Genomic DNA, 15,712 nt, shown 5'->3' on the forward strand with positions numbered 1-15,712 from the left:
CTGTGCATTCAAATGTATCAAAGACATTAAAAATGTATCAAAGACAGACATTTATAAGCTCTGATGTCTCTCAAATCCTAAAAAAAAGGATATAACAATCTTTTAAAATGTTAATTTTTCTTGTTTAAAAGTAAAATGGCAGTAGAGCAGAGATTCTAGAAACCGAGAAGGGACATTTTGTCTTTATAGGAGTCCTATATTCTAGGCAAGTAGGCTTTATGTATTTTAATTAGCCAAATTTCCTTTACTAAGGCTAGCAGCCAAAGGCTTGTGTTAGATGAAGCAAAGGTTGGCCTACCCTTGTCCTTAAATAAGGGTTTGTCAGTGATTAGCTGGGTGCATAGACATCCTAGTGACTGTGCATTCTGCATTTTACCCAAGGGAAATGTTTGTCAAATAATGAAGCTTTGATGATGGCAGTTGGTTTAAAGCAGAGTGCTCATGGGATTTTCAAGTTGGGTTTCACTTGGACTTTGGTTCTTGTAGTTTGGGGGGTTTTGGGTAGCTGCTAGTGCCGAAGTGTGTATTTTGTGGCCTTCAGCTTCAAGAAAAAATTTTTGGGAATATTTTTATTTTAGTAGCAGTTACTAAAGTGTCATGGCTCTAATGGAGATAAAGCATTGTGTGTATGTAAGAATTTAAAGAAATGTGTAAAGAAAGCTCTTTTATTAAGAATGGAGCAGTTTTTTTACTCATATTTTGGGTGCAAATAATGGAGCCCCAAAACTGACAAAAGGTAACCGCACGAGTCAAAACTATAAATTATGTGTTAATATAAATAAAATAGAACACATAAATTGTTCGCTAAATTATTAAAATTGATTGATGGAAAATTATTAAACAACTACTTTGATAGTTTAAAGTGCCCATATTATGAAAAAATCACTTTTTCTGGGAATATTTTGTGTCTCTGGTGCTTCCACACGCATACAAACTTATATCAAAAAAATACCCATGCTGTTTTGAGTGAGATACTGGTTTCTGAATGTGTCCTGCCTTCAGTCTCCGGGTGAGCTGTTCAAAATCTGCACGGCTTTTTACGTAACTAGCCGAGACGAGGGGCCTAGGGGGTTAACCGCGCTAGCTAGCATGCTAGCTCGTTCTCAATGGCAAAACACTGCTACAACACACACAAATTCACCCTAATCTACAAAATAAATTGTATAGAACTACTTACGTGTCCCTGTTCTGCAGGTATTCCACCCAAAGTTGGAAGTGTGCCCTCATTTAGAAGAAGTCTCCCGGCTAATCCTGCCTTGTACAGGCCGAAGTTGCAGAAACAGCTAGCTAGCTCATGTAATCTTAACCTAGCTACTGCGTTTGTGCGACTGACAACAAAGATCTTACAGAAGTTGAGAGGTCTCACTCTGTAGCTAAAACAGAGACCTGACACAGGGTGAAAAGAGGATCTGCAGCAGTATGCAGTACAACAAAAATATGGTATTTTTTGAAAATTAAACCATGTAAACCTATTCTGATACAATCTCAAATTACAATTATGAACCTAAAAATGAGCATAATATGGCCACTTTAAGTCGATTAATCGTTTTGAGTCATTTTTTAAATAAAGAATGCCAAAATTCTCTGGATCCAGCTTCTCAAATGTGAATATTTTCTATTTTCCTTAGTCTGCTATGATAGTAAACTGAATATCTTTGAGTTTTGGACTGTAGGTTGGGACAAAACAAGTCATTTGCCACCTTGCGCATTGTTTTAACCATTTTAAAGAAAAACAACTAAGCGGTCAGTTGATATTTTTTATTTTTTTTTAATAATCATTCGTTGTAGCCCTCGCTAAAAAATATATATATATATATATTAAATGTGTTATTACTTTTCCTTTGACCGCCAATCTGTTTAAAAAGCAGAAAGCTACTTTTTGCATTTTAGCTTAGTTTGTTTAAAAAGAGCCATTAAAGCAACACTAGAGAACTTTTCCCACTTCGGTCCCCCTACAGGTTGGAAGTGGAATTGTCCATTACATTACATTATGCAAGTTTGCCAGATCAGGTAGCGGATCTGTAGTTCAAATGAACTGGACAATGTAATGTAATGGACAATTCCGCTTCCAACCTGTAGGGGGGCCAAAGCGGGAAAAGTTCTCTAGTGTTGCTTTAAATCACTCACTCGTTTACAAAGTGTAAAAGATAACACTGAATAATAAAGTTTGCAACATAATTGACAAGGCTGGTGCTCAGTGTGTTTAGCCACCAGGGTTTTCAGTTAAGCTAGCTAGCTAGCCACGCAGTCCTGTAAATTTCTTCACAAATGGTACACATAGACCTACACACATATTAGCGATTTGCTTTTTTTTAACTGATTTGAGGTTAAAATAAAGTTCCTTTTTACACTAAATTTTTTTAACGGACAGTATTGTGTGTTCAGTTGTATATTTGACTCATCTGATAATACTACATTTTGTCAGTTTCTGGGCTCCATATAAACTAGAACATAAAATTGGAAAACGGATGTTTGTTACTTTGCATGTGAAAGTTTGGTTGGCTGTTCTAATAAGTTTGTTCGATGGTGACTTTCCCCCTTTTTGGGCAAAGATAAATGTGATAATAACCATAGGCATCAATGCCATAGTCGATTCAAATATGTATTGTCTACATACCCTCTACATTTCCCGTACTTACTCATACTGCCGCTGTGTTAAATCATAATGTGTACTGTTATTTGCTGATTCTCTACTTTATAATGTAAACACTATGTCTTAGTGTACAGTGTCTGGTGTACAAAGACCATGTGTAGGCAGTAGTTGTCAAGTTAAGCTATATTAAAATACTAAAAACCGTACAAGGCCGATAGTGTCTAGAGGTGCTAATACCATTAGACTGTATTTTCTGTCTTTTATTGTATTATTGACTAGTGTTTGCTGTCTGTAACACAGCAGAGCGTAATGAAATCATTTCAATATTAAACAGTATAGATATATTATTGCAAATGGAGATGTGTGCTGTTTTTTTGTTTCTTAACTGTATCATGTTCCCGCCATGCTCTCTGAAGGCAGCTACATTATGACTTTGCTGCCATCTGTTGAGAAATTCACAACTTCTTTCCAACACATTTCCATGACTGCTGAGACAGTGTTTGGTGCTAAATACTTGCATTTTATTCCATTACAGTGCAAAAAATGTCAACAGCCTACAGATTGTTTACAGTTTTACAATCTCAATCAGATTTAAATCACTGAAACGCACGTATATAAAAATGTCTTCAATCAAATAGGAGAATTGTGTTTGATATTAAGCCAAAAGTATAGCTACATAGTTAGAGCTGCTATCATAGTGTAAAATAAAACAAACTGAACACTACAGTAAGCTGATAATTAACAACTCTGCTAATGTCAGATGTCACTGTGCACAAATTTTTGTTAACAAGCAGGGACTGGAAGGGGGTTTACATCTTGGTGAGACGCAGGGTGTTGAGGCGGACCCCCAGAATAGTGGCCCCTGAAGCATACTGGATTTCTTTGAGTATCCCATTCCACTTCCTCTCTGTCTCGTCAAACCTGAGGAGGTTATCAGACTCTGTTCATGAAAGGTAAAACTTGGACATACACTGAAAATCTAGCAATCAACAGTGCATACTCTGGCATTGTTTGTACATATCATGAATAACAATATACCATTTTTGGCTAAATTAACATTACAGAACAAATGGTTAACAATTATTTATGAAGCTAAAAATAAGACTCCGTTTTACTTTCTGTTAACATGTAGTCCAATGTGACAAAGGGCAACAAAGAGCGCTATGGATGAATGAATGAACGTGTCTGTTATGACCCACCTCCAGATGTCGTTCATCTCTTTGGGAACGATCTCGTTGCTGTCCTCCAAAGGCATCATGGCGAAACCTCCTACAGCGTACAGCAAGCCAGCCACAGACACCAGGTTCAGAGAGCTACGCTCCTGGGGAAATGCTACAAAGTCTGACCACCTGAAAAATGTAAACACACACACACACACACACACACACACACACACACACACACACAAACACACACATTTTTAAGCTAAATTTAACCTTTTAAGTGTTTTTTCCTCATGGAAAAAAACTGCTTTAAAATTGAGGTAGTTATGTAAAATGTGGCAAACAACAGGTAAACAGCAGTACAATGTCTTCAGTGTGATTTTTCCTTTCTGCAAAGTTCATATTCAGAACAGCGCACTAAATCACAGGAACTCACTTGTTGGTAGCGATGTTGTACACCTCCACAGTGTCTGTCAGCCCAGTGTCGGTGACTCCTGCTGCCACATATATTTTGTCCTTATGAACGATGGCTCCGAATAAAGAACGTGCAACCTTCATGGGTGCGAGCTCCTTCCATTCAAATTTCCTGGCGTCATATGCACACATCTTCTTCAGACAGGTCCTTTTCAGAACAGAGACAAAGAACATAGTGTATCTGAGGTCCTAGTGGTCTCTTAATATGACCTTTATTAAGAAAATTACCCCTGTTCCATGTGTTGCTGGGTTAAAGAATATAGCCTTCACACTTGCCAAAGATGGATATTAATGCTTTGATTCCACTTAATACTCACTTGGTGTCTCCCTTTCCTCCGATCACATAAACAACATCATTGTGGGTTACAGTTGCATGTCCATAGACCGGATAAGGAAGTGACTCTGATTCACCCCATTTAAAAGATCTGTAAAGGTGTAAATGAATTAGGATTCAGTGCTGAGAACAGCAGTCCATTAAATGGTTTACAATTAACTTTGACTTGAACTCACTGTCGGTCATAGACCAAAACTGAGTCCAGCGTGTGCTCCTGCTCCTTCAGTTCCCTCCCTCCCAAAACAAAGATGAAGTTCTCAGCCTCGGCCAGCCCAAACAGGAAGCGGGGAGACGGGAGAGGAGGCATCCCCAGCCAATCAGCACTAACCGGGTCATACTGAGGTCACAGGAGGTCAAACATTTGTGAATGGGGTTATGTCTAGTATATACAAGTGTACATGCTGTAGTAGGTAGGTAGATGCACTCAGGTTACACCCCCTAACATCCAATGTTCCACTTTTAATTTCCCTGTATGTTGCTAAATGTTTAAGGCTGTCAAACCCTTATTGTTCCACCTTCATTGAAGCTAAATTACATTTACATTGAGTGTGATATCTAAACACAACACACCATGATTTGTTTGGCTGCACTATTTCATCAAAACAGATATATTCTAGATGGCCTCATTTTATCCATGTTTTCCCAGAATTCACCCTGACATATTTGGTATCTTTGGAAACTTTGAGATCACCATTAGAACATAAAATAAAATGTTGTGGGTTTAAACACAACCACCAGGACACAACAGCTTTTAAAAGGTTTAATACAAATATTGAGCATCATTCAGCAGTAGAGGGGGCATATTATTTGTTGCATCACGTTAAAATCTTTAGCAATAGAGGTAAAATATAAATGTTACACTGTTAAATAATACTTTCTCCTCTTTCAAATCTGTATTTGCCTACCTGTAGGAAATAAGAACACAGTGGATCTTCTTTGTTCTGTTCATCAAAAAATAATCCTCCTGCCACAAAGATCTGGTTCTCCTTGGTGACCAGGCTTATGTGGTTCTTGGGGACCTGTGTGGAAAGTGATGCTACGAAGCACTCGTTCCCTGTGGGGTCGTAGGCCACAGCGCCTGCCTCATTCACCATTAGTATCAAGTTCCTGACAAACATGCCAAATCGCAGGGTGTCATTCAGGATGCCTGGGAGAAGACTTTCTTCTATTTCTTCTTCTTCTTCTGCTGTATCCTCATTCTTTCCATCTTTCTCTGCTCCACCATTCTCCTTCTTGCTTTTGCTTTTTTTAACCTCCGGCATTTTCCCAGCAAGAGCATCCCGAACCAGCTGGAGTTTCTGCTGCAGCTCAGGATTACAGGAGATCAGTTTGTGTTTCTCCACTTTTTCCTTCAGATAATCCTCGTCGACCAGACGCAAACGAACACAATCCAGCAAACCTGGCAGATCTTTCTCTCTGCTCTCAGTGTCCCGGGACATCCAGTTCATCAAAGCCTCGAACACCGCCTCCTCTTTCTCTACGTTCAGATTATCATTCGCTAAAATGGCTGCAAGCTCGCTGGGGAGCAGCTGGAGGAACTCCTCGTCTCTGGAGATGAGCTGGAAGCGCTCGCAGGCATAGTTTCTGGCAGAGATGGCCAACCTGGGACAGTCCAGCATCAGGCCGAGCCTGAAGATAGCCAGACAGTTGCTGAGGCTCAGGCGCTTTTGTAGGAAAGACACACAAACAGTGAAAATTGAAGGGATCTGGTACACATTAGCCACTGCGAAGATGTCCTGGACGTTCTGCTCTGTCACATTGATTTTGGAGGTGTACAGGTACTTGAGGACCAGCCCCATGACACCCGGCTCCACATCCTCCAAAACAATCTCTTTCTTTTTGCTCTCCTCCAGGTCAGACAGAAAGATGGAGCGGAAGTACGAGCTGCAGGCGCACAGGACCAGGCGGTGGCAGGGGAACTCCTTGTCTTTGATCTTCAGCACGCAGTCAACCAGTTTCTCGTTCTCCAGCATGTCGAACAGGCCGTCCTGGAGCAACGTCTGCTGGTACAGCCTGGGTTCGTCCATGGGGTTTATCGGCAGAGCCATCGTTCCTGGCAGGGAAAGTTTAAAGAGCCTTTCAGGGGCTTCAAATCAAACAAAAGTGGATCTTCTTTATAGTAGAGTTTTAGTTTCTAGCCTGGAAAGAGGATTCAGAGGCACAGTCCGTCTGCTATTAGCCCACACCAGCTGAACCCCGGGACGGCCCACTCCCTCAGCTGTCCTGACCCTTCAACTGAGCTCCAACTGGTAGGTTATTTATAGTCCGGGTGCTCGGTGTGGAGCTATGGGCTTCATTCTGGAACATGAGATGCAATATCCACGCTTCAATCCCCTTCTCCACCTCCAACCTCGACCCTACCCACTCCCCAGGAACATCCACCCACTCTCGGACAGCTGACACATTGCTTCATGGGAAATATGTCCATCCTGAGTCACGGGTCATGGGCATCTGGAGTGGATGGGTTAGTCATTATAGCAACAGTGTCACTCTGTTAATTTCTTGTATTACTACATTTACATGATATTCATGTTGCATTATGGAACTCACGTAACCTCAGAATGCTTTCTGTGTGCATTTAAATGTTATATAAGTATTTTACATTAATTGTATTTATTAACCACAATGTGTTGTATGTAATTTTATTGTGTGATTTTATACCTGTCATTATCTTTAAAGGCTGCCTGTTTTACATCTGGCTGGGGGACTACCGATGAAAATTAGCACTTTTGAGCTAACTCGGGCACATTTACATTGTTTTAATGTTGATTAATGTTCACTGTCCCCATTCAAATAAAGAAATAAATCAAAATCAAAACAAACTATTGTAACTTTGTTGTCCCGGTGAAATTGTTCCTTTTTCTTATTGTCAACAAATCCCACTAAAAGATCAAAATCAGAGGAATTGTTGCTACTAACAATTATGTTTGTGTTCTGTGTTGCCGAAGCCTGCTAGAAATTATTCCTTTGTGCCATAGACCTCAATGTTGTGCACTGGGTGACATGTTTCTTCTTTACCATGAACATGGTCACTGTAGTTTATTTTGTCTATGTTGTAAATTCCACATACACTGTTCTGCAGCCGTAAATACTCACCCGCACACCAATTGTGTATTAAAGCACGGCTTAAAATAGTGCCCAACAAAGACCTAGTTTACTTCTGTTTTAGGAATGTTTGCTAAAAAAAACTACAGAGCCATGCTGTTGTAGGGAATTAAGCCTTCTTTATAAAAAATTACAATATATATTCATTACAATGTTTTGTAGATATGTTTTTACAATACATTTTTATATATAAGACGTTTTAGACAACGGAAATTAGCATACATCAGTAAATGTCTTTTATCACATCCAGGTGATTCACCACAGGTGTGAGCAGAGTGAAAAAGGTTTCCAGTGTGGAGGCATCAGGAATAAAGCTGCCAACTGCTGAGGTAACGCTACACAAATACCTCACAACCCTAAGACTCAACACTGACTCATGTACTGTAATAAGCCCCTTTCTCTCAGTCATATTCACACAGCTCCATCAGAAAAGACACTCTCCATATAGACACAAAACATTTGAACAAATCTTTGCAGTTTATTTTAATTAATGACAAAGGTTTCAGTACATTTAACATCTCTACACTTATTATTTATTTTCAGTGGCTACTGGACAATATACTATATATTAAATCATGTTTGAGTAAATGTCTTTCATTAGGCTCTATTTTATTCCCTTTTAGGTATAAACACATGATGGTAAACTTATTTACAGTTAATGTTTTTTTTCTACATCAGCAGAAACCAAGCATCCATTCACAATTCATGGTTTAAAATCTGGACTGGCGATAACACTCTTGGCTGTAAACATCCTATGCTGTTAGTGGAAATATCTACTCTGCCTTTTCCTTGCTCGGATCTGCGACTGGTTGAGCAGCAGTGGGTGAAGCTGCGGTTGGGCTGGCGGGGGCAACGCTTGTAGGGGGAGCAGGAGGAAGAGAATCGGGATCATCGATAAGGGCCTGCCCCCTCTCTCTCTCCTTAATCACTTGAATCAGGCAGTAGGTCACAAACATGGCGATGATGGTGGTTATAGGGAAGCCTGGGGAAGTAAAAACAACTTGATTAATGGAGTTGATCAAAAAATAAACCGTCTTTGAAATTAACAAAACAAAATCACCTTTGAGAAGCAGCCGCTTGGCAACCAACTTGGCAAAGTCCAAACTGTTCAAGGCCAGGATGTTGTACAACACAATGGTCCAGAAGTTCAAAGTATTGAAGACGGCTCTGATCCGACGGGACATTGCTTCTGACATCGCCATCTGTTAATAAAACATTAATATCTACAAAAAGCATTTTGTGTCAGTATCCTAACTGAAATGTGAAAGACCACCTCGGCTAACAAACCTCAAAAGAAGCAAAAGGCTCCATGGAGAAGAACTTGGCAGTCCACAACTCAAAGTTGAGGCCGAAACAGTTAAGGAAAGCCCAGATCAGCACCACCTCGCAGGGTCCCAGCCAGAGGATGGTGACACCGAAGGTGCACAGTGTAGCCACCAGCTCCTCCACCACATTCTCATGTTTTCCACCCAGGTAATTGTACACATACCTGCGGAAAATGAGACAGCATCAGAACCTCTTTATTTGTCAAAATGAATAACACTTTAATTGAATTCATTGATCTCACTTGCACAGCCACTCGTTGATCCCTCTGTCAAAATGGCTATGAAAGGAGAAAAAAACAACTGGTTTAGTTTCACGGATTTGTATGGTTTAATAGGCCAAATGTGATCAAGCTGTGTACGCACGTTTCAGCAAACACGTAGAGCATAGTGATGCATTTTGGTGGCTTGGGAGGGTCCAGATGATCCAGTCTGGACACTGTGTTGATGACTCCAAACATGACAGCTGCTTTTACCCAGTCATACACCAGGTTGAAGTAAGCTAGGCCCACTGGAAACAATACAGTTGCATTAGCTATGCTGTCAAAGAAGTCTGCTCTGCTTAACATGCCACAGCATTAAGTCAACACATTAGTATTTGGGGGAGGTGGCACAGACCTAGAGCCCAGTCAGAGGCATGCTTCAGCAGCTTCAGGTCGGTGGGGATGGTGAGGATGTACATGAAATGGAAGAGGACGTCCACGACAATGACGACTCCCAGGTGAATCAGGCCCTGCAGGCTGATGTTCCACATCTCCCACTCTTTCCTGGTCAGGTCTGACTTGTTGGCCTGCAGGGGGCAGCAGACACATGTCACAAAGCCAGAGGCCTCCACGTTGCTATGCTACAGCTCAAAAAGGCCTCTTCTGTGACAGTGGTTCGCAGTGGCCCCCCCTCACAAAATTATATTTATGTTTTCAGATGATCCTATAACATTTATTTCTTCTTTTATTATTGGATGATTTGAACCCTTCAAGCCTATAAAAAATATTTAAATAAAACAGGGTAAAGCGCTACTCTTTGGTTGGCCTTGTCATAACCCATAGACATATACAAACAGATATTGCTTCTTTAAACAACAACAATCCAAAAAGGCTGAGAACCACCGCTCTATGAATACAATACCATCTAGGGCACTAAATGAACAAGGTCTAACAATGTCCAAGCTGCTGGATGACTGGGAATAATAATACATTTAACTTACTTGAACATAAAACTTGTCAAAGGTCATGATGGGTCCAAAATAGAAGAAGGGGAGGTAGAAGTTGTATTTTAGTAGTTCCAGGATGTTGTAGTTTCCATCTTTCCTCTCACAGTTCTCCAGAGCAAAGCTCATACAGCGCATAATGGTAAATCCACAACCTCCATAGAAGAGAACATGACGCAGCTCAAAGTCACCCTCCACAAAGCCGGCCTATATTGAGGAGAAACAGGCTAAACCGTTAATATTCGTAACTTTTATAATGGAACTTCTATTAAGTGGCCGCAGTTTACCTGCCAGGACACGAAGGGTTCACACTTGAATGTAGCGAGTGTACAAAGGCCGGCGACAAAGCAAAGCCAGCGGATTTTCACTAAGGAGATGCTGTAGAGCAGGATACAGTGGGACAGGATGAGGGTGACGTAGGTCCAGCCCATACTGGTCCACACGGCCAGCAGCCCATACACCATGTACACCAGGGACCTGTACTGTGGGAGAGAAATGTAGTGTCACTTATGTACAAATTCAAGGTACTTGTATTTCCATTGTATTCAACTCCACTGCATATCACAGGCAAATATTGTACTTTTTACTTCACTACATTTGTCCTACAGCTGTAGTTACTTTTCAGATTACAATTTTCCTCCCCCTTTCCATACAGTGAAAACCATATAGTCTAGTTCTACATTTGGTGATTTTGAATATGCTTTTTTTTTTTAATAAACTGAATGGTTAAGTGTTTCTCTATGGGTTGAGAAAATTCTCCTACTTCTCAAACTAAACGATTAAAATACCCAAAAAATAAATCTAATGATGGAGCTGGTGTCTTTAAATTGTATATATAAATTGCTCCACAAAGCTGCAGATAACATATCTTTACAGTCAATTCATAACTAAGAACACTTTTTTATTCTGCCATATTGATTCTGAACTGACCAAATTTCCACTTGAAGGGTGAATTAGTGAAAAAGTTTACGCAAAGCAACAAATATAAAATCTACACTATAATCAAACTGGTATAAGTGAACGTGCTAAATATAGAGCTACATTTTCATTTTCTTTCCATCTGGTTCTATTCATTATCTGCTTTTCAGCTAATGATATTAAAAGTGACAATGTGTGCAATGTTGTAAAAAGAAATTGTGACAAAGAGGATTTCAAATGTCACCAAGTATTCATAATAACACAGCACAGTGAGAGATAAATCTCAGTGTTTCTTCTACCTCATTTCACAGTGGCTCAATGTTTTGCTCGGATCCTTTACTAAATTATTTTTCCTGCTGCAGCTCAATCAGATACTCAATCCGTCAGTAGAAGCACCTGTGGAGCCAACATGGAGCAGATCTTCGCGAACAGCACATGACCAGAGAGAGCAAACAGGATGTGCGCTCTGAAGGTGGAAAACCACATCATCCACTCCAAATCAGCCGTATCCTGTAGATAAATGAGCAGAAAAAGGAAAATCAGAAACATATTTACATCATGACAAAATGTCTTGATATATTATGAATATATCAGGTTCTCTCACCATTTTCCTCCCAAAGTAGTACCATCCTGGCTTCACGCTGGTTTTAAACGTCTTTCTGTTTGCACTTGCTGAAAATAGAAAAAAAAGATGAGAAAAAAAATGCAAAAAAGTCATTACATTTGAACATCAACACACAATAAAATTACATTTTCTGTCACTTTATATTTTCTTCTCTATATATTTAAAATGTCCTTGTCCTTGAATGCAGATGTTAAACTTTTGTTACAAGTGACAGTGAAACTCTAAATAATTGCAGAGCCAACACAGGACCTATTTTCTTCTTGTGCTCTGTGGTATTAATACTGACACCTGATCTCCTCTGCGTGGTCTGCATAGCTCCAACTCTTCACCCTCACACAGTGACTCTGCCCCTGTACTGTATGTACACTGCACATTGTGTTGCCTGTAAGTGTCTACACTACACACGGCTAAAGTTCTAACTCGTGCTCAACATCAGGTTTACAGTTCCAGACTCATTTTTGGGTAAAGAAATGCACTGATTTCCCTAAAAGAGTTCATACATGATTATGTGTTTGCACATCTGCATGAGAGTATTTGTTTAAATGTCGAAAGTAACTAATTAAAAGTTATTGTATTTGTGCAGCCTTTTATGTACTTGTATATCATTGGATTTCACACACATCGACTTTTGTAGCACTTATTTTGGAGTTTGCTCTGAACTTTATTTTTCCGTTACATAATCTGTAATTTTCACATCTATAAAATGTGACACATTGCATTGTAATACACATGTTGTTGTTCCATACAGTAGGCCTTTTGTACAAAAGACATTTGTCACAGTGTTAAGAAAAGCACAGGTAGGAATAATAACATTAATGATGGCTAAATTCCATTTGGCTGCTCTGTTTCAGGGTCCTGCTTATTGTGCATGCCTCACTGGGAGACTTAAGTGCCATCATTGATGTTATTAGCTGGGTACTGAGTGGGTATCTACAGACGTATTCTTAGTTGAATTAATTGTGAGTATAGTTTGACGAGTGATTGTTTGTGTGCATGTTAAATGTTGTTAAAGTCATATTTATTAGCGGAGTATTGATTGTATTTGAGAAGCATGACATTTCAGTACTCTTTCTAATTTGTGTTTGGGTGTTTGTGGGTGTGCTTTTACTCACAACTGGACACGTCAAAGATCCAGCCAGCAGCCCAGAACATGGCCAGACAAAGCACCATGTTGTAAAAATAGATCTCATATTTGGGAAGTGCAGCTTTGATTCCCATGGTGACACAGACAGGAAGAGCTCTGGAGGCTCCTGAACACACAAACACTAGTTAACACTTTACCTGTACAACTAAACCTGGTTTTACTTGGAAAACAACATTGTGTTGCATGGCATCACAGCACGTCTTGGTTGGCTTATTTCGCCTACAAATAAGAAACTAATGGGAACACATGGAGGTTATCACCTCTTTGCCCTCATCATACTCACTTCTGTAGGCTACAACAGGAGGGAGGACACTTTAGAGCTGTGAGGTTAAAGCTAAAAAGGAAAGTGCAACAATGGCACTTGTATGAGAGACATCTATTCCAACTGTAACTAAAAATAGACTTCTCAGCTTCTCAATCATTCTTGATTTAGGTCACTGTCACGTGTGAAGTACTATACTTGCCCTGACTTAGTATTATTAGAAAGTAGTAGAAAGTAAAAGTAATTTACTTCCTGTACTATCATACTGTAGGCATTTTCTTTCTGTGACACTTTATACTTTTACTCCACGATGATACTTCAGAGGGAGATTTAGCATCTGTACTTTACTGTACTTTTTGCACCTACTGTTATTAGGCTTTGTACCAGTGGTGGGAAAATGATTAAGATTATTTTAAGTATAAGTAGCAATACCACAATGTAAAACTTTTGTACTCATTTTACTTAAGTGAAAGTGCAAACATTATAGCAACAAAGTAAGAATCAAAAGTAAAAGTACTAATTACACAGAATGGCCCCTGTCAGTATTATATTATTGGATCATTTTATTGATGCTTTAGCATGTAAGCTGTACTTTAATGTTATAGTTGGTCAAAGTAATGCTATATGGTTAGGTAGTTACAATGGATCACATTTTATAAACTGATCATTGATATTTTATATGTAAAATATGTAAAACTATAGCTGTGAAAGAAATGTAGGAGTGAAATATATATTTTTTCTTGTGAAATGTAGTGAACTTGAAGTATAAAGTAAAATTTAAGTACTCAAGTAAAGAACATGTACCTCTGAATTGTACTTGTACAGTACAGCACTTGAGTAAATGTACTTTCAAGGTAGCCTGCCTTGTACTTGACCTGGATCATCTACTGTACAACGTTATTATACAACACATTCATAATTTGACACTGTTAAGAGAACCATTTTTATAGCTTTGTTTTACTAAATGTATTTTCAGATTGGGGCATTGCTTTCAGTGGTAGAAGAAACTGATATATTTTACTTAAATAAAAGTAGCCATACCTTAATATAAAAATACTCTTACAAGTAAAAGGCCTGCATTCAAAATGATACAAATGTATTTAACAGTAAAGTATCAGAAGTAAAAGTAGTCAGAGTAGCATAAAATGGAAATGGTCAAGTAAAGTTCACCAAAATTGTACTTAAGCACAGTAGGCTACTGTACTTGAGTAAAGGATTTGTACACTTCTGCTACTTCTTCATACTATGTACAGTACATGCCAAATAAAAATATTAGGCATTTGTCAATATTAGCCTTTACAATACAGCTGCATGCTTTATTCGGATGTCTCTTCTGCAATATAAGAAGCATGTTTTCTTTTCTATTTTACATTCCAAGGCTGTCAGAGGCTTGTAGAATAATGCAGTATCATGTGGTCCACGTGTCTCTCACGCTTGAAATTATTGTTTTATATCCTAAAAGCCACCATCAATTGGGAATTTTAACTTGTGTGAGGTTATCAGGTAAAAAGCACCGTGGAGGGCGAGTTCCCACTTAGAACTCAGATGGGCTACATCAACAAAGAACAGCTGCCTGCTATTTTTAACCAACCAACTTCTCCCCAATTAAGTTATCCATTAGTTATGTTGCATCAAAACATAGCTGCATGGCTATGTAATGCGAAAAACATGCTCAAAATGATCTTTCAGGTCTACACATAACTCTATTTAAATCTCTGCCTGTTTTCTCTTCACAATGCCTGCTGTTAAAAATGCCACACGGTCACGCTCACATCGTCCTCCACAGCACCTGTTGTGATACTGACCTTGAATGCAGAAGTTGCAGCCAGAAGGAGTTGCTATAAAAACACACTTTTTCTCTCTCGATTTGTTCAGAAGGGGGAAAAATGCAGGTTAAAATGTCATATTACAAAACAAAGCATGTAAGAAAATGTAAACCTTTACATCTGCTCAGAGTGGGCTGCGGGTCCCTCTGACTCCCTGAGAGGGAGTTGCCACCGGTTAAAGGTGACATGATGTATTTATACTTTGACCACTGACAGAGGGGGAGAAACATGAGGACTGCTAACACACTGTAAACCACACATTAGGAGTTTTTCATGGAATGTTTTAACTTCATTTACCACCTGGTATTTCTCTAAATGATGCAGCAGAGGTTAAACCACCTAAACCCACTTACTGCAGCTCTATTGTGTGCGGAATAGTGTTTCGTTTTTTATTATGACATATCACATTTAGCATCAGACTATCATTATATGAGAAAGAGCATGAATAACCATGAATATGTAATTGGTACATTAGCGTATGTGTGCATTTGGTCTGTAAGAAATGTTTAAATTATTTTCCATTTTCAAATTAAGATCCCTCCTGTCTCTTTTCTCTTGCTGCTATTTTCCATATTCCTGGTTGCCAGTGCCAGATCTGTTTTGGGAGGGTCTAAGCCTGTTGCAATTTTGAGCTGTAGCCAAATGTCCCAACTTGTAACGTCCATGCCTCCCACATTCTACAATAGACAGTGAAACAACACACAGTGCCGTCTAGTGACAGCAACACAAATACAATGCA

The 15,712-nt window shown here is 39.3% G+C and overlaps 2 protein-coding genes across 4 annotated transcripts; both read right to left on the reverse strand.

Annotated features, from left to right (window-relative positions):
* Positions 1 to 3,089: 3,089 nt before the first annotated feature.
* Positions 3,090 to 6,612, reverse strand: klhl40b (kelch-like family member 40b). The gene is made up of 6 exons (XM_031282190.2): positions 5,470 to 6,612; positions 4,741 to 4,901; positions 4,548 to 4,655; positions 4,193 to 4,378; positions 3,793 to 3,942; positions 3,090 to 3,514 (listed from the first exon to the last, which is right to left on the reverse strand). The coding sequence occupies exons 1-6, from the start codon at positions 6,610 to 6,612 to the stop codon at positions 3,403 to 3,405; spliced, it is 1,860 nt and encodes a 619-aa protein (XP_031138050.1). The 3' UTR covers positions 3,090 to 3,402.
* Positions 6,613 to 8,123: 1,511 nt separating this feature from the next.
* hhatlb (hedgehog acyltransferase like, b) lies at positions 8,124 to 15,147 on the reverse strand. Of its 3 annotated transcripts, none has more exons than XM_031282237.2 (12): positions 14,953 to 15,147; positions 12,854 to 12,991; positions 11,721 to 11,788; positions 11,513 to 11,626; positions 10,486 to 10,680; positions 10,196 to 10,405; positions 9,610 to 9,781; positions 9,358 to 9,502; positions 9,237 to 9,272; positions 8,957 to 9,158; positions 8,730 to 8,871; positions 8,124 to 8,651 (listed from the first exon to the last, which is right to left on the reverse strand). In XM_031282237.2, exons 2-12 carry the CDS (start codon positions 12,957 to 12,959, stop codon positions 8,443 to 8,445), a joined length of 1,599 nt encoding a protein of 532 aa, XP_031138097.1. In that variant the 5' UTR covers positions 12,960 to 12,991; positions 14,953 to 15,147; the 3' UTR covers positions 8,124 to 8,442. The 3 variants fall into 3 exon arrangements, with proteins under 3 accessions (XP_031138097.1, XP_031138096.1, XP_031138098.1); XM_031282236.2 differs by having other exon boundaries at positions 15,092 to 15,111; XM_031282238.2 differs by lacking the exons at positions 11,513 to 11,626; positions 11,721 to 11,788; positions 12,854 to 12,991; positions 14,953 to 15,147 and adding an exon at positions 11,416 to 11,436.
* Positions 15,148 to 15,712: the final 565 nt, after the last annotated feature.

This window comes from Sander lucioperca, chromosome 1, assembly GCF_008315115.2.
Source record: "Sander lucioperca isolate FBNREF2018 chromosome 1, SLUC_FBN_1.2, whole genome shotgun sequence".
In the NCBI taxonomy this organism is placed as follows: Eukaryota; Metazoa; Chordata; class Actinopteri; order Perciformes; family Percidae; genus Sander; species Sander lucioperca.